The 27,894-nt window shown below is 39.1% G+C and overlaps 2 protein-coding genes across 2 annotated transcripts; one reads left to right on the top strand and one right to left on the bottom strand.

Annotated features, from left to right (window-relative positions):
• The first annotated feature begins 192 nt into the window (after positions 1 to 192).
• Positions 193 to 5,534, top strand: LOC134325649 (golgin subfamily A member 6-like protein 2). Its single transcript, XM_063007897.1, has 5 exons — positions 193 to 264; positions 1,255 to 1,753; positions 2,405 to 2,451; positions 3,401 to 3,693; positions 5,509 to 5,534. The coding sequence occupies exons 2-5, from the start codon at positions 1,307 to 1,309 to the stop codon at positions 5,532 to 5,534; spliced, it is 813 nt and encodes a 270-aa protein (XP_062863967.1). The 5' UTR covers positions 193 to 264; positions 1,255 to 1,306.
• A 7,904-nt stretch (positions 5,535 to 13,438) lies between these two features.
• On the bottom strand, positions 13,439 to 26,671 carry smyd2a (SET and MYND domain containing 2a). Its single transcript, XM_063007206.1, has 12 exons — positions 26,382 to 26,671; positions 26,231 to 26,294; positions 24,948 to 25,058; positions 21,890 to 21,950; positions 20,681 to 20,805; positions 18,980 to 19,047; positions 18,779 to 18,881; positions 18,383 to 18,493; positions 17,460 to 17,583; positions 15,470 to 15,644; positions 15,265 to 15,373; positions 13,439 to 13,634 (listed from the first exon to the last, which is right to left on the bottom strand). Exons 1-12 carry the CDS (start codon positions 26,552 to 26,554, stop codon positions 13,551 to 13,553), a joined length of 1,308 nt encoding a protein of 435 aa, XP_062863276.1. The 5' UTR covers positions 26,555 to 26,671; the 3' UTR covers positions 13,439 to 13,550.
• Positions 26,672 to 27,894: the final 1,223 nt, after the last annotated feature.

The following is a 27,894-nucleotide window of genomic DNA, read 5'->3' as shown; positions in this document are numbered from 1 at the left end:
AAATATGGCCACGGTTGTTCTTGTCTGTACTTGCACTTTTGTTACTTTATGTTTTGTTACCTGAGTAACAGGCGTGGTCGCGATTTCTGCTTTCATTATGTCAGCATTCCTGCTCAGCAGGTGCAAGAACTGACACACCCATACAGTATATAATCTTGTACAAACTTGCCTAACTTCTAACCTGAGATATAGGTAAAAAACATAGTACTTCTGTAATATTGGCAGTGTATGCACACCGTCGGTCTGGCCTCACCTTCACAAAAGGTAAGAAAGCAAACATTAAATATAATTCAGACCAACATACTGATAGTTATATGAGTATAAAGTGTATATAGTATCAGTTTTTATGGCTTAACAGTGAATCACAGACTTACTAAGAAAGCTACAGTAGGATAAAAAAAATATTTGTATTTACAAAAGCATATCTAAAAAAATATTAGTCACATATAGACACTTCATGTACTAATTTAAAGCGTGAAATCTATTTCATATATTCAAGTTAAGTCTTTATTTATATAGTGCTGCTTTTAAACACCAAAGATGTCAATGTGCATAGCAATAAAACTGTTTTTAATTGTGATTTCCAAAGAGTGTCTACTGCATCTGCCATTAAAAGGAGGATAAATATTCCACAGTGTTGTAGCAGTGACGAAAACTGTCATATTTATACCCATGAAAGCATGGTACAGTTACAAAAGTTCTAGTGGTGAATTTGGTCACAAGAAGATTTACTGTAGTTAATGGAGTACATTTTTTGACATCCAGAACTCTCTGGAAAAATGAATTTACCAATGTTACAATTTTAGCAACAGGTTTTAGCCTAACACAATACTGCATTCATGTAATTAGTCCAGAATTAGTAAAAGCCTAATTTTCAATGTTGAACACTCCAAGCAGGAGCACCCGTGCCATGGTTTGTATTACTGGCTAACCACCTCATGTTTTTTTAGGACATACACTTCTGACCCTGGGTAAATTTCAAGCTATTGTGGAGAATCAAACAAACATTAAAAAGGAAATCTTGAGCAAAGAACAGAAAAAGCAGAGTTTTAGTGTGTAGAGCTCTGTACCTTGTTTTCCATCCAGGTTTTGGCATGTCTAGGGAGCATAAAGAGTGAAAATTAGGGCTTTTAACAGGGTAAACTTACTGTATATGGACAATTGAATGTTAATATTCGGATTGACTTTAAAATTGCTTTATAATTATTACAGATGTAGAATTGAACACTTATGATTGACAAAACTTGCTTTCAGTTTGTCTAGGTTTCTCCTGGGTGCCTTGGTTCCTGCTTTTAGCTGCTGTACCATGTTTGACAATCGTGGAATAGAAGATGGTGCAGGGGAAGGTGGAGCAGGGGCAGGTGGAGCAGCTGAGGGTGGTGCAGAAAGTAGAGCAGTTAAAAATGGAGCAGCCAAGGGTGGCAGAGAAGTCGAGGTAGGTGAAGGTGAAGCAGCTGAGGGTGGTACAGAAAATGAAGCAATTAAAAATAGAGCAGCCAAGGGTGGCAGAGAAGTCGAGGTAGGTATATGTGGAGCAGCTGAGGGTGGTACAGAAAGTAAAGCAGTTAAAAATGGAGCAGTGAAGGGTGGTGGAGAAGTCAAGGCAGGTGAAGGTGGGGCAGCCGACGGTGGTGCAGAAGGTGATGCAGGCGAAGGTGGAGCACCCGACGGTGGTGCAGAAGGTGATGCAGGCGAAGGTGGAGCAGCCGACGGTGGTTCAGGAAGTGAGGTGGTGACGATGGAGCAGCAGGAGGTGAGGCAGTCAAAGGTGGAGAAGCAGACTAATATTATGTTTTCTAACAGCTCCCTATCAAACTCTACCCTACGTGCCAGCCTGTTTTGAAACATGACAGAAATATTATGTTTTAAAAGCCAGGCTATAGTAAATCGGATTATTTTGAGTGTAATAACAGGACAGAGTCTAATCAAATGAATTCAGACAGACAGAACAGAGTCACATCAAAATCAAGCCAAACAAACAGAAGCTAGAATCAAACCGACAGTCAAACCAAATCAAAATCTAAACCAGCATGACAGAGTACAAGGCAAAATAGTCTCCGCTTGACTGTTCCACCAGTCTCCTTAAATGCCCTCAGCTTAAACAATCACAAAATGGGCATTGGCTGGAGACTGAGCATGCACAGAGCCACAATTCAGGAGTGACAAAAATATTCTATTCTATTCTATTCTGAAAGGTAACCTGCTATTCACATGGAAAATTATCAAATTCAGACCAACATACTGATATTTAATCATTTTCCTGCATTTTACCATAAAAATCGCTGTTACACAGTGAGAGTTTTGTCTGTCTGTACTGGAATTGAATGTTTAGAAAGTAAGTAGTAATAATATTAATAATAAAATGATTATGAAAATACATGTTGTTTCTCTCTCCGGATCTTAGGACTCCACAAGCGACGGTTCAGCCCTTCCACCAACAGGAGGACAGGGGTAAGTACAAATTAAGTGTGTAAAGTATCATTTTTATGGCTAAACAGTGAATCACACCCCAGACTTGGAAAGTTACAGAAGTATAAAATTTTTATTTGTATTTACAAAAGCAAATCTAAAAAAATATTAGTCACATATAGACACTTAATGTACTAATTTAAAGTGTGAAATCTCGAAAGGCCCATACCTTTCTCATAAATTGTGGCTACTCCTCCTCCACGACCATTGAGACGTGGCTTATGTTTAAAACTGTATGCAGGAGGAGCTGCTTCATTTAAACCCTGATACTCTTCAGGACTTGTCAATGATCTGTGATCATTTCGTTTAATGTTTAGTAGTGCTAACTTTAATCTGACTTTATTATTGTTTCTATGAGTTTCATTTAGATTAATATTAATTAGGTTAGTACATGCTTTTTGAGACACAGTTTTAATAGTTTGGGATTTAAACATTGTAGGTGACGTCCAATGGCGATTACAGAGAGTTAATTATTGCTCAGAGTTTTGTGGCATTATTGTCTTTGGGATATAATTTGTACATCCAAATCAGTAGAAATGACAAAAAAAAGTCTGTAACAAACATCTATGGAATAAATAATGTTGGCTTGTTAACAATTACCAATAAACCTTCTGATGTCTCTTTTAAAATAACACTAGAGATACTCAATAAGAGGAATTTTCACGCATTAGAAATGCTTTCACTGAAAAGAATTTCAGTGCAGCTATGAATTCTCATTTTCTGTTACCGTGTGGTATTTTTAGCCTGCAGATGTCAGTTAAAATTATATTTAATCATCACAGATTCTCCAAACTAAAAAACAACAACAATGGGAACACATAGATGAGCTTAAAGTCCTTTTGGGAAAACATGTAAAACTGGTTATTAAACTGGTTATAAGTAAAGTTTTTCAGGATTTTATTGATTATTGTAAGTTGTGTTTGTGTTACAGATCTGTAGACACAGTCATGCAGCCTGTCAGACATTCAGAAGAAGAGAACATAAAACCAAACAGTAATGAAGACTCCCAGCACAGAAACAACAAAGACATTCTGGATGATCCTGATCAACCCAGTGAGATAAATTGTAGTAATATATTTCAAATCCTAGAAAATCAAAAAGATTCATTTTTTGAATATTTACAAATAAATTTTGAACCGAAAACAGTTAAAAAGGGAAAAAATGTCAATCATTCAATGTATTATTTTGCACTTCCAAGCTCAGCTGTGTATGACAGTGAAACATGTAAAATATCTCTGATCACTCCGAATCATAACAATCAGATTTATAACTTTATCATAAATACAATCCCTGTGTCAGTAATTCATAATGATTTAAACTGTAGTAATTCAGAATTTTTTAATCAGTGTAAAACATGGTGGGAATGTATAACGGAAACAGAATGGAAATTCTATATAACTGATTCTGATTGTCCTGATTATAACAGTCTGTCCAAAATAACAAATACTGCTGAATTTCTTAAGGATCTAAACTGCAGCTTATCTGAGGATGTTCAAAATATATTGAATGACCTTACTAGTCCATATCAGAAAGACAATGTACTCTATATTCGATTAAAAAAATCAGGATTTCCACCTTTTACCAAGGTTAATATAGAAAAGTGGAAATCAACAAAAGGATCAAAATTGACTTCTTATTATTGTCCTGACACACAGAGTTTAAAATACCCGAGTCTGTCCAATCGCCAAAATTCTACTCAGTTCATTCTAAATCGAATCAGAAATGAGCCCCTAATGAGCCCTAATATAAAAAGTAACAACAATATTAAGATTAAGTTTGAGAATTTGATGAAAATTTTTTACAGGCTAGTAAAAATTGAAAATAAAAACAATCAATTTGGGGTTTTATTTCTTGTAAAGAATGATGGAACTCTTGAGATAATGGGTCCATTTTATCAAGAGAACTATGAATCAGGACCAAAGATCCACAGTGAAGAAAAAATCTTTGCTGTTATTCTACAATTAGCACAAACTAAAGAAATTAAAGATTACAAACAAATTTATATTTACACCACAAAGTCTCCTTGTATGGGGAGAGAAAAACATCCTGTACCCTGCAGGTACCTCTTAGAGATTCTGTCACTCATTTTACATTCACTGTATAATATTGAACTGCACATCGGTTTCACAGATTATTTTGGGTGCACAGGATCCATCGAAACCAATTTAAACAAATCTGAATCAAACAATCAGGTATTTAACGAGGTGAAAGCATCATTTAAACCTCATTTAAAATTTACATTACCCCCAAGTTCCAAGATCCAATATTCAAAGAAAAATTTCCAAGATAATATATCAATAGATCTACCAAACACTGCTCACACTTATAAAGAATTCGAAGATATTAGAGCCAGTAAAACAGAATCACTTCAAACTGAAATAAATGAAAAACTTAAACCTTGTGCTTCTAAAGGTTTATATAACATTCAATCTAATATTAAATCAAATTTTATACAGAAGTTCACTAAACTTCTAAACCAGTCCTTTAATAAACATGTGAGTGATGAGATTAAAAAACAAACACATGTTTTGTACATGGAGGACCAGGGAATAAACCCTTCCCTCTCAATTGTGCATTTAGGAGAAATTCTGAATTTGTTTTTTTCACTGGATTGTTTCTAAATATCAAGGTAATTTGGAATAAATATAATGCTGGTCTGGAGTTGATATACTGGATGAAACATTTTATAAATGTGTTTATTAGAAATAATCCTCTGATGAATGTATTGAACAATCTTTTTTTTTTTCATTAAAAAAATAATTTTTATTATTAATTATAATAAATAATAAATATATATGTGACTGTATTTCGGGGCCTGGGCAGGTAAATAAGGGCACGGTCATACATATTGCCACACGTAGGAAGCCATCTGTGTAGATACATTAGGTAAGAAGTGTGTGCCACCCCATGTATTTTTGTTAAGACAGGTAATTCTAGTGTAGTTAGATTTTGTTTTGCCTTTTGTTTGTTAGGGGGTTAGAAATGTTGGTGTGCAGAGCAGGGAAGATTCATTGTGTTATATTCTTGTCTTTGCTTTAGCACCACCTAAGCCCAGAGCCCCTTGAATATATATATTTTTTGTTAAGTAAATTCATATTGTTAATCTATTGTTAATAGATTGTACCATAAATATCAGTTTTGTTCAATTGTTATTCAAATAAAAGGTCAGTACAATCTATATATAGTTTGTGTCTGGGTCTTGTTCTTTCTGCTACTCTGCTACTCATCCATCCATTCATCCATCCATGTCAGGCACATCCGCACCTTTTGTACATTGATCTGCACATTTACTTAGATTTGAACCGTGGTTCACTTTATAATTTACTTTATAATTGATATTTTACAGCTTTTACTCACAATCTATACCAGCCTTACGATGTAAACCGAACTAACACCTCCACATGTACCCTCAGGTCCTGTTGTAGTGTGTTGTCTGAGTTTTGCTGTGCTTATACAGATACTTGTTTGTATAATGTGAGTCTCTGTAGTGTGTACTATTACTTTTACCTTTTGATTAATGTAACTTGCTACTGAGGCCTTAATTTACTTTGGGATTAATAAAGTATCCATCCATCTATCCGTTATTGGGGCGGCACAGTGGCTAAGTGGGTAGCACTGTCACCTCACAGCAAGAAGGTCCTGGGTTTGATCCCCAGGTGGGGCAGTCCGGGTCTTTTCTGTGTGGAGTTTGCATGTTCTCCCCGTGCCCGCGTGGGTTTCCTCCCACAGTCCAAAGATGTGCAAGCAAGGTGAACTAGAGACACTAAATTGTCCATGACTGTGTTTGATATGATCTAGTGAACTGATGAATCTTGTGTAATAACTACCGTTCCTGTCATGAATGTAAACAAAGTGTAAAATATGACGTTAAAATCCTAATAAACAAACAAACTAACTCTGATGGTGTAAAAATAAGTTCCTGGGATTTTTATGCTGGTATAGTTCAACATGTCCAAAGAATAGTAGAGGGACAAATTGTTAACATCCAGTGATTGGCAGTTCAACGGAATCCAGAATGATTTAAAGCTAAAACAATCCCACTAACTAAAATAACTACCCTTTACCACCATTATCAGGGAGAAATCTCAGATTTCAGAAACCTCAGATCATATAACACTTTTAACCTTAGGACAGGGGTTCACGATCCTAACTTCTGGGCTATCGACCAGAAAGTTGGGGGTTCGAATTCCCAGCTTTACCAAGAAACCCTTGTTTGGCTCTTTACACTCTCAGCTCCAGGCTGACCCTGTGCTTTGATCCCTGTGTAGGGCTTGAACAAAAGATGGCGGAGAGGTGATCATCACTAAGAGCGGATCTGTATCTGGATTTGTTTGCTTTTCCACCAGAAGAACACTGGTTCTTGAACCGGTTCTTTTCAGATTTCTTGGAACCTTGAAACCAGATTTCTTGGAACCTTGGTGTTTTCTAGAGAACCGACCCACGTTTCCACCAGTTTTTGGGAACCAAGCTGCGTCATCAACGGTGGGCGTTACACAACAAAAGTAAAGAGTAGTATCATGATGGCGGGGCGTGTAGATCACCTGGAAGTGTTTGTGCAGTTGTTACAGATGTTCGTTCTTATGCAAAAAGCAGTGCTCAGCTATTGGTGATAAGAAGACGTTTTTGCTCAACGCTCGACTTGAGTGATAAAACATCACTAAAGTTCCACAACATGAACAAACATTAGTGTAAAATAACCATCGAATCCAGTCTAAAAGCTCCACATGTGTCTGTGTTTAGCCGTATTAACTTCACGTATGGTGTTTATGCAGGTCGGGGTTCTGATTCCGCAAAAAGCTGTGTAATAAATAAAGTGTAACGTGGCTTAATGTACTAAAAGTACGACACTACTCTCCGTTATTACTGGTTATAAGCGCTCTGTGCTGCCCAAATTCATCCCTCAGTGTTTTAGTACAACAAGCCGAGTAAATGTTGTTCGTACTGTCCGGGTCACTTTTACCACGTCATATCACACAGTTCATCGCTATGAAAATATCAGCGAATATCAGCAACAAACTGACAAAATTTAATCAGGTGACTTTAAAATATGAAAGTGTTTTAAATTCTATCTAATGTTATAATGTATCGTGAAAGCATTCAAACCTCTACACCAGGGGTGTCAAACTCATTTTCACCGAGGGCCACATCTGCATTATGGTGGCCCTCAAAGGGCCGATTGTAACGTATCCTGCTGTGACTGCAGTCGTCTTTTAAGTCTTGGGCAATTTGTTGTTTTTCTTGGAGGCTAAATTCTGTGTTTGGTGTAAAAATGGCAAATTTATTCTGTATATTTATAATATATTATATTATAATATAATATATTTATATTGTTGTCCTTTACCACACATTTGGTGCTTCCAAACTTCTTCCATTTATGAATGATGATCCTGTTTCTAAGGTCTGCAGATAATTCCTTTGACCCCATGGCTTGAAGTTTGCTCTGATATGCACTGTCGTCAAGTGTGGGACCTTATATAGGCAGGTGTTGGCAATCCTCAATCATGTCCAATCGAGTGAATTTACCACAGGTGGACTCCAATTCAGTTGTAGGAATTGGATGATCAGTGACATCTGAAGGATGATCAGTGACAACAAAATGCACCTTAGCTCACTTAATCTATTCTAGAATGAGTCCGTAATGTAATAAAACATGGAGAAGGTTAAAGGCGTGTTCCGGCTTAACTGTGTACTGAACAGCTAAATTAATTTTTCATTTAAACAAGCCTAAGCTGAGCTACTCGAGTCATACAAACATATTACATAAAACAAGGTGCGAGTAAACCTCAGCATACTTATTACATAGAGCTACTTTAGAGACTGCAGTGCCAACAATGCTGCTCCTACTAGATGGGATGGAAACCTGGCGTGCTTGCAACGAAAATGTCCAGAACTTACAACGGACTTTATCCCAGACTGGACTGAACAATGAAGGACTTTCAGTTCAAAGTAATTTTGTGTTTGTATGATTTGTGTAGGTACTTATTTAAAGTATCCTCCAGGCCACCCAAGGAGGATGGGGATCCCTGCTGAGTCTGGTTCCTCTCAAGGTTTCTCGAATTTTCAGCTTTTCCCCCCAATTTTCTTCCCTAATCAAGTCGTGTCCAATCACCCCGATTGCGTCCTCTATACTGATTCGACCCTTAGCCCTGTGCAGGCGCCATCAATCAGCCAGCAGGGGCCACAGTTGCACCGGTTATGAGGATCTATGATCCATCTTTACCCCTAACCCTATGAACAACAGCCAATCATTGTTCATGCAGCCGCCCAGCCCAGTTGAAAGGCAGAGCTGAGATTCGATACGATGTATTCGAAACCCCAACTATGGTGTGCTAGCGTACTTTACCGCTGCGCCACCTGAGCGGCATCTTCCTGTAATTTTAAAGGAGTTTTTTTCTTACCACCGTCGCCCTCGGCTTGCTCAACAGGGTTTTTTTTGTCCGTTGGTCCAGGATTCTGTAAAGTTGCTTTTAGACAATGTCTATTGTAAAAAGCTCTATATAAATAAAATAGACTTGACTTGAGCTCTCTGAATTTTATATACCACACAAACCCATTTTGTTATAAGTGGATCCTTACTAAGCCTGAATTTAAGCTCCTATTTTACAGTAAGAGCAGGTCGACCGTTCCGACAAATGTATAATAACGTTAATGTGCAAATGTAGGACGTACAAGCAAGTGTTATTGCACTGCTGTGTACAGTAAATGACACTACAAAAATTCATTCCATTTTATTGTGTAAATTATCAGACATGATACAACAGCATCCAACCCAACTACAAACCACAATTACTGCATTATCATTGTAAATCAACTTAAAAGAGCTTAAAAGTTTAATGCACCATTTTTCTTTTGCATTTGTTTATGTCATTACATTAACAAATTAAAAGTACACCACTTTGAAGAATCTCTTTGGTCAGGCTGGGGGTAGTGCAGTTGTCGATTTAGAACTGGACATGATTACTACGGTGCATCCAGAAAGTATTCACAGCACTTCACTTCTTCCATATTTCGTTATGTTACCGCCAAAAATATAACATGTACATACATAAGTATTCACAGCCTTCTTCTTCTTAAGGTGTTTCTACAACTTGATTGGAGTCCATCTGTGGTAAATCCAGTTGATTGGACATGATTTGGAAAGGCACATCCCTGTTTATATAAGGTCCCATACTAGACAGTGCATGTCAAAGCACAAACCAAGCCATAAAGTCTGAGAAACTGTCCTCCGACAGGATTGTATCGAGACACAGATCTGAAGGTCACTGAAGGTCCCAATGAGCACAGTGGCCACCATCATTCATAAATTTAAGTAGTTTGGAACCACCCAGAGCCCAGACTTGAACCTGGTTGAACATCTCTGGAAAGATCTAAAAATGGCTGTGCACAGACACTCCCCATCCAACCTGATGGAGCTTGAGAGGTTCTGCAAAGAAGAACGGGAGAAACTGGCCAAAAATAGGTGTGCCAAGCTTGTAGCATCATGCTCAAAAAGACTTGAGGCTGTAATTGCTGTAAAGTATTGAGCAAAGGCTGTGAATACAAAATGTGGAAAAAGTGAAGCGTCAATTCCAATTTAAAAAAACTGGAACTTCTCTATTGACTGAAACACCCCTACCCTAATCAAGGTGTGTCAAACTAGTGTATTTTTAATTCATAAACGTAATGATAGATGTTATTGACAATATTGTTAACAATACAAAGCACATAAAACAACCACATGCATACATGGTGCTGGCAAATACACTATTTTGTGTTATCTATGTGATCGACAAGCCAGTGTAAACCAGAGATGTTCACAAGTCACAAAATGCGAGTCAGAGTCGAGTCATGAGTCTTTAGGCTAGAGTCCGAGTCAAGTCACGAGTCAATATAATATACACAAAACATACTGTATATTGGAAATATAGCGTAGAAATAGCGCGCGATAAATCACGGCACAGCGGCCAAAAAAAATCATAACCACTGCTTACCTTAGCTTATGTTCTTCCAGATGCTATTAAATTCATAACCGTGTGTCCCATTAGGAATAGAATCCGGTATTTTGTTAATGTGCTTATAATTAAAAACCTCCAAACTTTTCCCGGTTGTGAAGTAAAACACGAACTCCTTAGAAAGCCGATCAAGCGTTTCATTGACAATCATCTGTGTGACGCAAACTGAATAAATGCAAATAACAGCATTTCTTACAAAAAATTTAAATCAGAAAGTCTGATTGGTTCAGAAAGCCAAAGTCTTCCAACCATTAGCGCCAATTCTGTAGGAGCGTTCCATTCACCCCAGTTGTTCCTGTGAAGTGCACTACGTATTGGTATTCCACCATTTTAAGTGAGATTCCAATCCAAAGGTGACGAAAATGTTCAAATTAAGTGAACTTTAAACTGTGTAGGGAGTAGGGAGCGATGCTACATCACCACGCCGGAGCGTGTGTTGCGGGTTAAGGTGGCGGAACATTATTAGAGAGCAGAATATTTATAATAATTAGATATACACCAATCAGGCATAACATTAAAACCACCTCCTTGTTTCTACACTCACTGTCTATTTTATCAGCTCCACTTACCATACAGAAGCACTTTGTAGTTCTACAATTACTGACTGTAGTCCATTTGTTTCTCTACATACTTTTTTAGCCTGCTTTCACCCTGTTTTTCAATGGTCAGGACTCTCCCAGGACCACCACAGAGTAGGAATTATTTGGGTGGTGGGTCGTTCTCAGCACTGCAGTGACACTGACATGGTGGTGGTGTGTTAGTGTGTGTTGTGCTGGTATGAGTGAATAAGACACAGCAGCGCTGCTGGAGTTTTTAAACACCTCACTGTCACTGCTGGACTGAGAATAGTCCACCAACCAAAAATATCCATCCAACAGCGTCCCATGGGCAGCGTCCTGTGACCGCTGATGAAGAAGATGACCAACTCAAACAGCAGCAATAGATGAGCGACCATCTCCGACTTTACATCTACAAGGTGGACCAACTAGGTAACTCCAGCAGTGCTGCTGTGTCTGAGCCACTCATACCAGCACAACACACACTAACACACCACCACCATGTCAGTGTCACTGCAGTGCTGAGAATGATCCACCACCCAAATAATACCTGCTCTGTAGTGGTCATGACCATTGAAGAATTGGGTGTAAGCAGGAGTAAAGGTTTGTAGAGAAACAGATGGACTACAGTTAGTAATTGTAGAAATACAAATTGCTTCTATATGGTAAGTGGAGCTGATAAAATGGACAGTGAGTGTAGAAACAAGGAGGTGGTTTTAATGTTAATATAATTGTCACACGTAACTAATGTTAACACATGCTGAAGCTAGCGACTTTTGTTGTTCACGAGTCATTTTTTTGCGAGTCATGAGTCGAGTCCGAGTCATTTGAAACGAGTCCGAGTCGAGTCTGAAGTCGCTGTGTGTATACATCTCTGGTGTATACTTTGTAGCACATAGTTCAGTACGGTAAAGAAGGGGAACAATCAGAAACACTGAACTCGTTAGTCATTTACAGTGAGGCCAGAAATTCGAGAGCAGACCAAGATCCAGGTAATTACAGGCAGGTTTAAAACGTAACAAGTGCAAGCTTGCATACTGTTAGAATATAATAAAAAATGACCAAACATAAAAAAAAAAACAAGTATGACTCCAGATTAAACTCTAGATCTACCTTGGTTTTACCTTTGGTAAGAATGGGTGCGAACTGCAGGCACTTATTTATGGTTAGATAAAAGTAAAGATGTTCTGTTGGCATAAAGGCAGCATCTAACAGTGTATTTGAAAACTTTAGAACCTCAAAATGCTGTGATATTCTGGAGAATTGTTGGCTCTCTAACTGTGTACACAGATCAGGCATAACATTATGGCCACCTTCCTAATAATGTATGTGTTGGTCCCCCTTTTGCTGCCAAAACAGCCCTGACCCGTCAAGGCTAGAGTGCTGTGGTATCTAGCACCATGATGTCAGCAGCAGATCCTTTAACTCATCTAAGTTGTAAGTTGGATCGGACTTGTTTGTCCAGCACGTCCCACAGACGCTCGATTAAATTGAGATCTGTATTTGGAGGCCAAGTCAACACCTCAAACTGGTTGTTGTGCTCCTCAAACCGTTCCTGAACCATGTGATATCAGGGAATATTGTTTCCATAAAAGGGTGAACATGGTCTGCAACAATGCTTAGGTAGGTGGTACGTGTCAACGTAACATCCACACGGATGGCAGGACCCAAGGTTTTCCAGCAGAACATCGCCCAAAGCATCACACTGCCCACATCACATCTTCCCATAGTGCATCCTGGTGCCATGTGTTCCCCAGGTAAGTGACGCACCTGCACCCGGTCAAGAAAACATGATTGATCAGACCAGGCCACCTTCTTCCATTGCTCCATGGTCCAGTTCCCATGCTTATGTGCTCATTGTTGGCGCTTTCAGTGGTGGACAGGGGTCAGCATGGCACCCTGACTGGTCTGCGGCTATGCAGGCCTATACGCAACAAACTACGATGTGCTGTGTATTCTGACACCTTTCTATCAGAACCAGCATTAACTTCTTCAGCAATTTGAGCTACATTACAGCTTGTCTGTTGAAGCCTTCGCTCCCTACGTGCATCAATGACCACTGCAGACCAGGAACACCCCACAAGAGCTGCAGTTTTGGAGATGCTCTGACCCAGTCGTCTAGCCATCACGATTTGGCCCTTGTCAAACTCGCTCAAATCCTTACACTTACGCTTATTTTTCCTGCTTCTAACACATCAACCTTGGTGCGTAATATATCCCACCCACTAACAGGCCCCGTGATGGAGATAATCAGTGTTATTCACTTTACCTGTCAGTGGTCATAATGTTATGCCTGGTTGGTGTCCCCTCTGACGTGTGCATTAATGGAGCTTGTACATAGAGCTAGTATATTTTTGGACTGTTCTGTTGGTGGCTACAATATGGCGAATACCAGCCTGTATCTTCACGAACACTGCATCATTGTATTTTTTCAAGGTTATTTTATTTGATCTTAAATTCTGCCTACATTCACACGTTCCTTTGTAATAATAAAGCCATTTAACAGTAAACCAGGTGCATTTACAGAGGTCCATTACTTCTGTTCTTCCATCTCCTTCCTAATCTCAGCGATGTAATGATGCTCCTTTCCGAAGACAATATTCATAATAGAAAGAGCCTAAAGAATGAAACACACATTACACAAAGAAACAAGATGGTAAAAGTTCAAATAAGAATATACAACCTCGAATCGAATGGTCGACTTCATTTCATTTATTAATAAACATCCAATCCTGCATTTCAGGCCTGCAACACATTCCAAAAGAAGTTGGGACTGTAAAGCATTTACCACTTTGTAATGTTGCAGTTCCCTTTCACCACACTTAAAAGACGTTTTGGCACCGAGGAGACCAAGTGATTTAGTGTTTCAGCTTTAATTGGGGAGAGGTCAGGACTGCAGGTAGGCCACTCCAGTACATGTACCCTCTTCTTCCGCAGCCATGTCTGTGTAATGTGTGCAGCATGTGGTTTTGCATCGTCTTGTTGAATAATGCATGAACGTCCCTTGAAAAGATGACTTCTTGAAGGAAGCACATGTTGCTCTAAGATCTCAATGTACTTTTCTGCATTAATGCTGCCATCACAGAAGTGGAAATGACCTTAACCAAGGGCACTGACACACCCCCATACCATGACAGACCCTGGCTTTTGGACTTCTTCCTGATAACAGTCTGGATTGTCCGTTTTGTCTTTGGTCCGGAGCACACGGGGTCCATTTTTCCCAAAAAAGACCTGGAATGCCGATTCATCTGACCACAATACACGTTTCCACTGTGTGATGGTCCATCCTAGATGCCTCAGAGCCCAGAGAAGTCGACGCCACTTCTGGACATGGTTAATATAAGGCTTCTTTTTGCACAGTCAAGTTTTAAGTATCATTTGTGCATGTAACTCTGTATTGTAGTGGTGGACAAAGGTTTGCTAAAGTAATCCCTCACCCATGTGGTTATATCAGCTATTGTTGAGTGGCGGTTTTTGATGCAGTGCCGTCTGAGGGATCGAAGATCACGGGTGTTCAGGTTAAGCTTGCGCCCTTGGGTTTTACGCACTGAAATTCCTCCCGATTCCTTGAATCATTTAATGATATTGTGCACTGTAGAGGGAGAAATATGCAAATCCCTTTCAATCTTTCTTTGAGGTTTATTGTTTTAAAACAATTCAATAATTTTCTCACACATTTGTGGACAAACTGGAGATCCTCTGATCATCTTTGCTCATCAAGGACTCAGCCTTTCCTGGATGCTGCTTTTGTACCAAACCATAATTATAATCACCTGTTTGGAATCACATCATCACAACTTTTTTTGGAATGTGTTGCAGGCCTAAATTGCAGGAACGGATGTTTATAAATAAATGAAATGAATTTGAGCAATGTAAGGAACACTGTGTTTTTATTTCATTTACATTTTCCACACTGTCCCAAATTTTTCTGATTGCTCTATTTACTCATTAATCTTAACCCAATCATAACGTTTTTTTGAGTGTTACAAGCATCAAATTCTAAATGTGATTACGTTTACAAAGTAGAATCAGGTTGGTCAGCTGAATGAACCAATCAGATCCTTGTTTTTACTGCATGTTATAAAACATCTGGCTTTTCCAGAAATGCATAGATTAACAACTACTGAAAATAAATGTAACTGTTAATTTTGCAATCCCAGACTATTAAAAACATATTATATATTACAGTAATTTAAATAATTAAATAATTTTAAGCAGATTAAATTAATAATGCTAAACAGCAATACCTTCTTTAAAGCTTTAACTCCTTCCTGCTTCTTCTCAAGTCCCAAGTAAAGTCTTCCAAGCTTCAGGTACATGGAGGCCACATTAAGAGAGTAAGGAGGGTAATGCACACTAGCAAAAAAGGTAAAAATAAAAACTATTAAACATACAACAGATTCAATCAATGGCTTTATAATATAATCGATTTAATCGTATAATCGACTGTACCTATAAGGTTCCACTATTTTCTCTCCATATTTCATGGCTCCGTCCCAATCCTGCATGTAGAGGCAGACACCCATGGCTTGGTACATCATGTGAAGCATGTACACGTTGGTCTCCTCAAAAATGGATCCCATTTTCTCCAGGCTCAACTCGCAGATCTCTAGCAACTCGTTGGGTGGTGCAGCGGAGTTAAGGTTTAACGTTATTTCTCCGACTCGTGCACAGTCCTTTGACCCCTTCTTTTTCGCCTTTCCACCTCTGCACAGGCGCCTCGGGCTGGCAACCAGGGTCCTAACACGGCGTTTGGCGATCCCACCCACTAATCAGACTTGTCTGCTGCAGGCACTGCCAATTGTGCCCATTAGAGTGCGTCCAGCTGACCGGTGGCAGAGCTGAGATTCAAACTGGCGAATTCAGAATCTCAGCGCTGGTGCGCTAGCGGAACTATTTATTTATTTGCTAGAATACCCATTTCAGGGACAATATGCACACTTCAGTCAGATTTAAAATCAGCGCTGCATGTATCCCACCTAAGCTGAACGCCCGTGATCCTTGATCCCTCAGACGGCACTGCATCAAGAACCGCCACTCAACAATAGCTGATATAACCACATTACCACATTACTTTGGCAAACCTTTGTCAAGCACTACAATACAGATCCACTTAAAACTTTACTGTGCAAAAAAGAAGCCTTATGTTAACCATGTCCAGAAGTGGCGTAGACTTGGAGGCATCTAGGATGGACCATCACACAGTGGAAACGTTTATTGTGATCAGATGAATCAGTATTCCAGAACAAAGACAAAAAAGACCATCCAGACTGTTATCAGCAACAAGACCAAAAGCCAGGCTCTGTCATGGTCCAATTTTCTCAAGCATTTGTTGACAAACTGAAGATCCTCTGCCAATCTTTGGTTCTATATACACCGATTAGCCATAACATTATGACCACCACCTTGTTTCTACACTCACTGTCCATTTTATCAGTTCTACTTACCATATAGAAGCACTTTGTAGTTCTACAATTACTGACTGTAGTCCATCTGTTTCTCTATATACCTTTTAGCCTGCTTTCACCCTGTTCTTTAATGGTCAGGACCCCCACAGGACCACTACAGAGCAGGTATTATTTGGTTGGTGGATCATTCTCAGCACTGCATTGACACTGACATGGTGGTGGCGTGTTAGTGTGTGTTGTGCTAGTATTAGTGGATAAGACACAGCAATGCTGGTGAAGTTTTTAACCACCTCACTGTCACTGCTGGACTAAGAATAGTCCACCAACCAAAAATATCCAGCCAACAGTGCCCCGTGGGCAGCGTCCTGTGACCACATGGAGGTCAAGAAGATGACCAGCTCGGTATAGAGTGGACAGTGAGTGGACAAGGTATTTAAAAACTCTAGCAGCGCTGCTGTGTCTGATCCACTCATACCAGCACAACACACACTAACACACTACCACCATGTCATTGTCACTGCAGTGCTGTGTCAGTAATTGTAGAACTACAAAGTGCTTCTATATGGTAAGTGGAGTGTAGAAACAAGGAGGTGGTTTTAATGTTATGGCTGATTGGTGTATGCTTTTGTACTAAATCACAATTACAATCACCTGTCTGAAATCACATAATTATTTTTTTTACTCATTACTAGCCCTAAATTGTCCCAACTTTTTCTAAAATGTGTTGCAGGCTAAACCTCTAAAAGAGGTTCCAAAAGATTGTAACCCAGTTGGATGGACAGTTGTCTCTGCAGCACTCCATAAATCGAGCCTTTATAAACGATTGGCAGGATGGAAGCAACTGTGAAGTTGGGGCTTGCTTAACAGCATGTAACCGGCAGTATGTTTATGTAACACCGTGCACCTTGTATATTTGTGAGCCCAGCTTGGGATTCGAACCACCGGAACCCAGGCACTGTGTGGCTCTTACCATAACAACACACACAGACACATTAACAAATGACAACAGAAAAGAAATTTCTAATAAAGGATATTCTTGTAGTGCTTCGCTCTCCTGAATTCCTCAATGACATTCTTGGCATACCCCACCATCTTAGAAATTTCTTCAGGCCCTGGGGATGTACTTAGCTTCTGGCGAATCTCCATTTTGCTCTTGTCCTATAAAGTCATATTTTAATATATTAAAATTACACACAATGGTTGGTTACATTCATGACCCGACAGGTAGCTATTGGATAGACTAACAGAAGTGCTTCCATAGTGAACCTGACCTTACTCTAGTTTAAGTAGACAACAGTCAAACAATACAAATCAGCTAAAAACCCTTTTTTGGTGCAAGAAATGAATAAGAGCATTAGTAAGTAGGGATGTAACGATACACTCTACCCACGATGCGATTCACGTTACTGGGTTCACGATACGTTTTCTTCCCTGATTTTTTAAAACAAAATGAAATTGAAGACAAATGATGACAAAATTTCCTTTTATTATTTCTCTTAACAAAAGAAAAGAAAATAAAATACTGTATTTGTGCTTATCTTTAATTTATCTAAATAATGAATGTCCTTTTATTTCTGAGGTTGGTACAAACTATGCAAAACAATTTTAAACGTCAACCAGGTGAGGTGTATAGTGCCAGTGCCCTAAAGTGAATATCGATTCATTTCACATGTCAAATCGATTTGAATCGTGGAATTTTTGAATCGGTTATTAACTGTCTTGTGGTGCATCGTTACATCCCTAGTATCAATTTGGCATTTTGACACCAAACACAAAATTTTGCCTCCAAGAAAAACCACAAATTGTCCAAGACTTATAAGGCAGACTGCAATCACAGCAGGATACGTTACAATCGGCCCTTTGAGGGCCACCATAATGCAGATGTGGCCCTCAGTGAAAATGAGTTTGACACCGGCTTTAAAGGGATGGAAGCAATAAAAAAAATCATTAAAATTACCTTTGATTTGGTGGTGCATTCTTTGCAATCACAGCTGAAGAAGTATGAATCAATTAGCCTCTCGTTTCTGTCCTCAGTTGGATAAAGGAGGTCAATATAACTGTTGAAAATCTAGAAGGAAAAGGAAAGGGGTTAATTACAGACAATTAATGTAATAATAATATATATACCTATGGTACTATTGGTAGATATGCTTACACATAGAGCTGGGCGATGCGACCAAAAAAGTTATCATGATAGTAAAGGCCAATGGCGCAAGCTTAAGCTGAACACCCATGAAAAATGCAACAGGTTTATCACCCAGCACTACTGACACCTGTTTATACATCTGCTTAGTATTCAGGTGTGCCTGGTAATCCTAACTGCTTTCATGTGTAAAAGCTTTAACAGTCTCACCTCCTCTCCAGGGCTGATTTCCTGAACAGCACGGACCTCAGCTACTGTGCCCTTATAGGTCACTATTACATTTGGGATACAGCTATGGTTCATCAAAGCAACACTGCGATAAAATAAAAAATTAGTAGGAGTGTTAACAAGTTCTAAATAAAAACATTGAAATATCAACATAAATGTAGTAAAATTTAACTATATGCTTACTCTGGAAAGACTGCAGAGCCTAAATGAGACAATTCCTCATCTTCGATGGTAAATCCATTACAGTTTACCTGTGATAAAGCAAAATAATCTGAGCTGAATATCTCTAAGCACATTTCTCATGTACATAAAAGTCAACTACTAGCTTACTTTGTGCACAGGGATGCTATATTGCCAAATGTATTCACTCACCCATCCAAATCATTGAATTCAGGTGTTTCAATCACTTCCATGGTCACAGGTGTATAAAACCAAGCACCTAGTCATGCAGACTGCTTCTACAAACATTAGTGAAAGAATGGGTCGCTCTTAGGAGCTCAGTGAATTCCGGCGTGGTACCGTGATAGGATGCCACCTGTGCAACAAGTCCATTCGTGAAATTTCCTTGCTACTAAATATTCCACAGTCAACTGCCAGTGCTATTATAACAAAGTTGAAGCGACTGGAAACGACAGCATCTCAGCCATGAAGTGTTAGCCATGTAAAATAACAGTGCGGAGTCAGGGGTTCTGCAGAGTCAATCGCTACAGACTTCCAAACTTCATGTGGCCTTCAGATTAGCTCAAGAACAGTGTGTAGAGCTTCATGGAATGGGTTTCCATGGCCGAGCAGCTGCATCCAAGCCTTACATCACCAAGCGCAATGCAAAACGTCGGATGCAGTGGTGTAAAGCACACCGCCACTGAACTCTAAAGACTCTAGAGCAGTGGAGACGTGTTCAGTGTAAAGTTTGGTGAAAGGGGGATTATGGTGTGGGGTTGTTTTTCAGGAGTTGGGCTCGGCCCCTTAGTACCAGTGAAAGGAACTCTTGATGCTTCAGCATACCAAGAGATTTTGTGGGAACAGTTTGGGGATGGCCCCTTCCTGTTCCAACAGGACTGCACACCAGTGCACAAAGCAAGGTCCATAAAAGACATGGATGAGAGAGTTTGGTGTGGAAGAACTTGACCGGCCTGCACAGAGTCCTGACCTCAACCCGACAGAACAGCTTTGGGATGAATTAGAGCGGAGACTGCGAGTCAGGCCTTCTCGTCCAACATCAGTGTCTGACCCTCAATTGCTTAGACAATATACTGCCACAGTATTATTGTAAGTCGCCTTGGATAAAAGCGTCTGCTAAATGGTGGAAATGTAAATGTACTAGGGATGTAATGATACACTCCACCCACGATGCGATGCGATTCACGATACTGGCTTCACAATATGATTTGTTTCTTTTTATTATTTCTCTTTAAAAATAAAATACCATATTTGTGCTTATCTTTAATTTATCTAAATAATGATCACCCTTTTATTTCTGAGGTAGGTACAAACTATGCAAAACAATGCTGCACATTCCCCTTTATGTGTAAAAAAAACTGAAATGACATTTTAAAATAAATCCCACATAAAATAAATAAATGAATAATACAAATAAAGAAAGTATCCTCACATAAATACATTTAGTGATGTCAACCAGACGAGGTGAACAGCGCCGGTGCCCTCTGCTGTTTGTGGTACATAGTTACATCCCTAAAATGTACTGATTCTACAAAATGCCCCAACTTTTCCGAAAATGGTGTTTATAGATGTTGTAACTGCCCAAGTATTCCTGAGCCCATGTGGTTGTTTTGGTCAAGGTATTTAAATGCTATTTTAAAAATCCAAAAAAAAGGAAATATAAAAATCCTAAAAGAAAAAAAATATGAGAAACGTGATCCTTACCTGGGCAAAGAGTTCTGCAAGAGCAGCATCATCAGGGAAATCCAGATAACGAGAGTAAAAGTGATGAAGTGCACAAATATCAACTTGGTACATCTCGTTCTTCTCTGTGTCCAACTTGTCCAAGTCTGACAAAATAATAGAGAAACTATTATTACACATCTAAAAAGAATAAAGAATTAAAAATGTGCATATTGTATGTAATATATGTATATATACTCACTCACTCACTCCATTTTATCAGCTCCACTTACCACATAAAAGCACTTTGTAGTTCTACAATTACTGACTGTAGTCCATCTGTTTCTCTGCATGCTTTGTTAGTCCCCTTTCATGCTGTTCTTCAATGGTCAGGACCCCCACAGGACCACTACAGAGCAGGTATTATTTGTGTGGTGGATCATTCTCAGCACTGCAGTGACACTGACATGGTGGTGCGTTAGTGTGTGTTGTGCTGGTATGAGTGGATCAGACACAGCAGCGCTGCTGGAGTTTTTAAATACTGTGTCCACTCACTGTCCACTATATTAGACACTCCTACCTAGTTGGTCCACCTTGCAGATGTAAAGTCAGAGACGATCGCTCGTCTTTTGCTGCTGTTTGAGTTGGTCATCTTCTAGACCTTCATCAGTGGTCACAGGACGCTGCCCACAGGGCGCTGTTGGCTGGATATATTTGAGGTTGATGGACTATTCTCAGTCCAGCAGTGATAGAGAGGTGTTTAAAAACTCCAGCAGCGCTGCTGTGTCTGATCCACTCATACCAGCACAACACACACTAACACACCACCACCATGTCAGTGTCACTGCAGTGCTGAGAATGATCCACCACCTAAATAATACCTGCTCTGTAGTGGTCCTGGGAGAGTCCTGACCATTGAAAAACAGCATGAAGGGAGGCTAACAACAGATGGACAGATGGACTACAGTCAGTAATTGTAGAACTACAAAGTGCTTCTATATGGTAAGTGGAGCTGATAAAATGGACAGTGAGTGTAGAAACAATGAGGTGGTTTTAATGTTATGGCTGATCGGTGTATATACAGTATATATATACACACACACACACAAGGGTTCTTCAAAAAGTTTTCGCACTCATGATGCGATTTTCACAGCCGTAAATTAGGTTTGGCCTTACATATAACAAACAGGAATATGGTATTATACTGAACTATAGCCGTGTGGTTATAATACCGTAAGAAGCCTTACTTACGTGATTCAAATTCTTTGAGGGCTAGCAATCTTTCTGACTGCGTACTCTCTGTCTGGAATTTCTGTCAGAAGAAAAAATATGTATATATTAATTACAGATGCAAGTGTTCTCACATGTCATAGTCTTCAGAACATTAAGTAAAATAATTTAAACATTGGTCGATTCAACTGGGTTTTTTTGTAGTAATGGGAAAAACATTAAGAAGGTAAAACTACCCATCCCCATTTCCAAATTGAGGTATTTTGTAAAATGAAAATTGATTTGGACTCGCAGCTCCCAATGAACTGATGGTATACCGGCTTGCTAACTGACATCCACTAATGTGATTTTGCTTTTGGTAAAATAACATTCTCTTAGTACGTCTCTGTTATAAATAGAAAAATGTGACTTCTACTATGTAATCTGATCTGTACTCAGAAATACTATTATGGTCAGCAATTATGGTTTGCTATGGTACTACTCTAAAAAACGAAATGCAACACACTCAAAAACAAATAAAATGGCAAAAGGTGAGAATATCATGACTGGATTTAAAAGGAAAATCCACCAAAGCCTTTGCAAGCAATATGGGTTATACCTTACTTAATCAGATCTAAACATTGCAAATAATTTGGGTCTTATCCATCCACCACACATAATACTGTAAACATATTTCGAGAATTTGGAGAAATCCTATTACTTGCAAGGCAAGACCAGAAATTACTGTGCATGACCTTCTACCCCCTACCTTTATAACCCTTGGCTATAAATATAACCAAACGTGCTCCCAAAACTCATTATCACACAATTCACCAAGAAAGGCAACCAGAAATTCCATTTCATGTTTTGGCTTGTTTTTAAGACAAATATACTGTACTGAATGTCTAAAGGTGCAAAAGTCAACATGTCATGGCATGGATGACATGCATATGTGTGAAGGTACCACTGACAGAGGTGTGTACTGGGATTTAAGAGAAACATATGTTGCCATCAAGGGGATTTCTTTTTCCAGAAAGTTCATGGGTATTTTGCATTTGATTGCAGATTTTTTATATTTATAAAATCAAAATATATTTCAGTCCAAATAAAAAAAACTATTTGATTTTTTACCTTGTTAAAGCCAGATTTAACAAGAAAAAAAACTGTCATGTTGACATTTCAAGTGTAGTATAGATGGGTTTGGTTCTCAACCAGGGGCCTAAGTAAGCCTAAAGGGGGTCCTGTTGCATTTAACTGAGAAAAGTAAAAAAGAATCAAACAGGATGGGATGATAAAATCAATACTGGCATAGGGGAGATTTCGATCTTGTGACGTCATATATATATTATATATATATATGACGTCTCACTAAGGCCCCCTAGGTTGAGAACCACTGATCTAAATGACAAGGTGTAGGATTTAATACTAATATTTCAAGTCTGTTACAGTGTGTTTCTTTTTTTATACTACCGCAAATCATAAAAAGTTGGGACAGAATGGAAAATGCAAAAAAAAACTGCAGTGTTTCTTATATATACTTTGACTTTTATTTTACTGCAGACAAGGGTGTACATTACATTTCAAATGTTTGTCAATGGAGCAATTGCTGAGGTGAACGCCTAAAAGTTTTGTTGTTTAAATAGGCTTCAGGTTTATGTAATACCAAGAATGGCCGGTAGATGGCACACTATAGCTGTCTTTAAAATATAGTCTTTCTGATTGGCTCTTTCGATTAAGCATATTTTAATAAATGTTTTTAAAATGACAATTAATTTTCCAATAATTATTATTATTTTCATTAATACTGTCCCAACTTTTTCTGATCTGGGGTTGCACACTATTTCAACAAAAGGAATATAAAACCAAGCCTTGTTTCTACACTTACTGTCCGTTTCTGACACTGACATGGTGGTGGTGTGTTAGTGTTAGTGTGTGTTGTGCTGGTATGAGTGGATCAGACACAGCAGCACTGCTGGAATTTTTAAACACCTCACTGTCACTGCTGCACTGAGAATCACCCACCAAACAAATACAGTCGAATCCGGTTAATCGGACCACATCGGGACGCGATCGTTTTGGTCCTAATAACCGGCTGGTCCGATTACACGAACATGTCCTATGTTACAAGGAATGATAGTGGAATGATAGCTTTCTCGTGTAGACTTTAATCGTGATTGACAGGAGGGAATTCCTTGCACGTGTTGCCGGACACTCTTGTTTACGCTTGACTTCATTTCGCCGAAAAGCGGAGATGCAGATGGATCCAATAACCACGCTGCTGGCTACTGGGTGCTTCGTTGTGGGAAAGAAAGTGGTGGGCGTGTTCACCTCCCGCTGGTTTTGCTCTTGTCAACACAACTTTTCGGATTTCCTGACCTTTGATAAAAGCATAAATTCTCCCGGGGAGCCCAGGAATCCTCCCATATCTAGCTGACCCGCTTTGCATCCGCTCTAAGTGGCGACTTGTGGCTTCCTTTTTCTTATTCGCTCTCACGTTCTTTGGTCCGATTAAACGGAATTTTGGTCCAAATAAGCGAATAACATTACACGTACATAATAGGATTTGTTTCGGTACTTTAGGATTCGGTCCGAATAAGCGGCTGGTCCGATTAACCGGTGGTCCAATTAACCGGATTCGACTGTATATTCAGCCAACAGCGCCCTGTGGGCAGCGTCCTGTGACCACTGATGAAGGTCTAGAATATGACCAACTCAAACAGCAGCAATAGATGAGCGATCGCCTCTGACTTTACATCTACAAGGTGGACCAACTAGGTAGGAGTGTCTAATAGAGTGAGTGGACACGGTATTTAAAAATTCCAGCAGCACACTAATTCACACCACCATGTCAGTGTCACTGCTCTGTGGTGGTCCTGTGGGGGTCCTGACTATTAAAGAACAGGGTAAAAGGGGGCTAACAAAGCATGCAGAGAAACAGATGGACTACAGTCAGTAATTGTAGAACTACAAAGTGCTCCTATACGGTAAGTGAAGCTGATAAAATGAACAGTGAGTGTAGAAACAAGGAGGTGGTTTTAATGTTATATCTGATTAGTGTACATGTGTTGTTCCAGCCCAAATGTTGACTAGTAAAACTTACCTGCTTCATGAGGATTCTAGCAACCAGTCTGACCGTTTCTGAGGGACACCAGTTCTCTCCATATGAACTAATGGCGAAGCACTCCAGCTTATGCATGGGCCAATCTCCTTTCTAAAGAAAAAATATACATATATATTTTAGACAGACAAAAATAGACAATTTTCTCTCTTAATAAATAAATGAATATGTAGGATCACTTAAAACCCTTCAATTATTTCATCATATGTGTAAGTGTTTGATTCAATGCACTTCAATCAAACTCTTAATTATTCCAAGACTGCATTAAATCATGATGGATAAAAAAATACCAATTTTGTTTTGTTATTAAAAAACAGTTGGCTAGCTAAACTTAAAAGTAGGGCGAACAGTGAAGATGAACAGTGACTGCAGTTATAGGACGTGTGTGAGGTGTATAGTGGGAGATGCTCTGTTCACAGTATCGCTCTAAGTGAATCAGGAGTCGATTCCTATTAAGTGAAGCGTAAGTTTCTCTCCTCAGTCATTTCTGAATTTTTTTTTTACTGTCATTAATGAACGCTGCAGTTCCAAATAAACACCAGCAACTACAGAACACCTTGTGTGACTCGCTTCCCTTACTGGTCGGAGGCTTAATTAAACTGGTTATTACCACAGAGCGGTAACTGAGTCAGACTCGTTCTGTCCGTGGAGCTAAAAGTGATCTCACCTGAGTTTTCTGCAGTGTTGCCAGATTGGGTGGGTTTTGTTGGAAATTGGCGTGGGAAAAAACGCTTTGGCTGGTTTATAATCATTTAGACATATCTAACCTGTTGTTAAAAGTTTGATTGACTTGTTATTCTTTCCAGTACAAAAGACACCGTTGCCACACCCGTCAATACAGTGATTCATATGTTAGATGGCAACGGCATAGGTTTTAGTTAAGCTTGTTCTTATTTACTTGCAAACAGCAGCAATAGATGAGCGATCATCTCTGAATTTACATCTACAAGGTGGACCAACTAGGTAGGCTCATACCAGCACAACACACACTAACACACCACCACCATGTCAGTGTCACTGCAGTGCTGAGAATGATCCACCACCTAAATAATACCTGCTCTGTGGTGGTCCTGGGAGAGTCCTGACCATTGAAGAACAGCATGAAAGGGGGCTAACAAAGCATGCGGAGAAACAGATGGACTACAGTCAGTAATTGTAGAACTACAAAGTGCTTCTACATGGTAAGTGGAGCTGATCAAATGGACAGTGAGTGTAGAAACAAGGAGGTGGTTTTAATGTTATGGCTGAAAGATAGATCACTTTACCTGACACTCTACATTACAGTAATAGGCCTGCTTGCATTTTCCACACTTCGACAATCCGTCCTTTCTGTAAAAACAGAGAAATATTCCAGCATTAGGACAGACTCACTTAAACGTGGTAAATCATGGACATGCTACAAAATCCAGAATGTACCTCCTGAAGCAGAACTCGCAGTGCGCTCCTCTCTCATTTACCGTCAACACGCACGAATACGCCGGACAGGCGAACACCAGGTCACCCACTTCAAAGTGTTCGGTTGCTCTCATCCCTCGGCCTTTCCCAGGGCTCACGAACCTCTCACACCCTTCTATTTCCCCAGCCCTCATTTCCGTCGTCGTTACTGGGTCTCCACACACACGCGTCCTTAAGTTTCTTTCCCAGGTTTGACACAAACGTCCCTTTAAAAACGAACCGTGATCATTTACGTTAGCGCTGCACGATACTGACCGCACCATGTGTATTCACCCTGAGTCACGTGACGTGGTAAGCGAAAGACAAAACTAGCTCCTTATTTGGTGTGGGGATCCGCGCGGTCCTAAAGTCCGTCTCCCGAGCTATTTTAAGATCTGATTCATCTTAACTGACTACATTTACCACACTAAAAGGTAAAAAAAATACATATATATAAATTATACTGTAGATTTGGATTTAAAAATAAGTTTTCTTTATTTCACCTCCAAACAAACGCGTATGCAGCGTCATTGGGCAGTATGCAAAGTCATGTGCAGTCAGTGTTTATTGAAAATACCTTATAGCATCATTCATATCTAGTGCATTAAATTAATTATTGTACTGTAGAATGAATGGTAATTATTATTATTATTATTATTATTATTATTATTATTATTATTATTATTATATGAAGTAAAATGTACATTATAATTATAATTATTATTTTTGGTGATTTTTTGGTCTCGTTTTGGTGACAACTGTTTTTTGTTACACTTTTTTGTTTTTGATCATTTATTTGTCTGTTGTTTTGGTGACAAATTTTTGGTGAAACTTTGTTTTTGGTGATTTTTCGGTCTCTTTTTGGTGACACTTTTTGGTAACTTTTAAAATGACACTTTTTGGTGACTTAAGTGACACTTTTTGGTGACCCTTTTTGGTGACCCTTTTTGGTAACACTTTTAGTGACACTTTTTGGTAACTTTTTAAATGACACTTTTTGTGACTTAAGTGACACTTTTTGGTGACACTTTTTGGTGACACTTTTTGGTGACACTTTTTGGTGACACTTTTGGTGACACTTTTTTGGTGACACTTTTTGGTGACTTTTTAAGTGACACTTTTTTGTGACTTAAGTGACACTTTTTGGTGACACTTTTTGGTAACACTTTTGGTGACACTTTTTGGTGACACTTTTTGGTGACACTTTTTTGGTGACACTTTTTGGTTACTTTTTAAGTGACACTTTTTGGTGACACTTTTGGGGACACTTTTTTTGGTGACACTTCTTGGCAACTTTTTTGTGACACTTTTTTGGTGACTTCTTTTATTGATGTCTTCTTGTTTGGTGGTTGTCTTGCATGGAGAATCATGTCTTGTATTCTTGCCCATGTAGGTTTAGAGAATCATGTCTAGTTTTGTTATAGCCTAGTTCATGTTTTGCATTCGCATTTGTGTTTGCTTTTAAAGTGTAGCTTAGGTTTGAGGATGGTTTAGT

Source organism: Trichomycterus rosablanca, chromosome 13 (genome assembly GCF_030014385.1).
Source record: "Trichomycterus rosablanca isolate fTriRos1 chromosome 13, fTriRos1.hap1, whole genome shotgun sequence".
In the NCBI taxonomy this organism is placed as follows: domain Eukaryota; kingdom Metazoa; phylum Chordata; class Actinopteri; order Siluriformes; family Trichomycteridae; genus Trichomycterus; species Trichomycterus rosablanca.
The sequence above is the reverse complement of the archived record's forward strand: the minus strand, read 5'-3'. Positions and strand labels throughout refer to the sequence as shown.

Excerpts from the sequence above, each read along its gene's own strand:
- smyd2a (XM_063007206.1), bottom strand. The coding sequence starts at position 26,554 with ATGAGGGCTGGGGAAATAGAAGGGTGTGAGAGGTTCGTGAGCCCTGGG. Across the intron at positions 25,059-26,230 it reads ACTGTAATGTAGAGTGTCAG|AAAGGAGATTGGCCCATGCA; the intron begins GTAAAGTGATCT and ends TTTTTTCTTTAG. Across the intron at positions 15,374-15,469 it reads AAAATAGTGGAACCTTATAG|TGTGCATTACCCTCCTTACT; the intron begins GTACAGTCGATT and ends CTTTTTTGCTAG.
- LOC134325649 (XM_063007897.1), top strand. The coding sequence starts at position 1,307 with ATGTTTGACAATCGTGGAATAGAAGATGGTGCAGGGGAAGGTGGAGCA. Across the intron at positions 1,754-2,404 it reads TGACGATGGAGCAGCAGGAG|GACTCCACAAGCGACGGTTC; the intron begins GTGAGGCAGTCA and ends TCCGGATCTTAG. Across the intron at positions 2,452-3,400 it reads CCACCAACAGGAGGACAGGG|ATCTGTAGACACAGTCATGC; the intron begins GTAAGTACAAAT and ends TTTGTGTTACAG.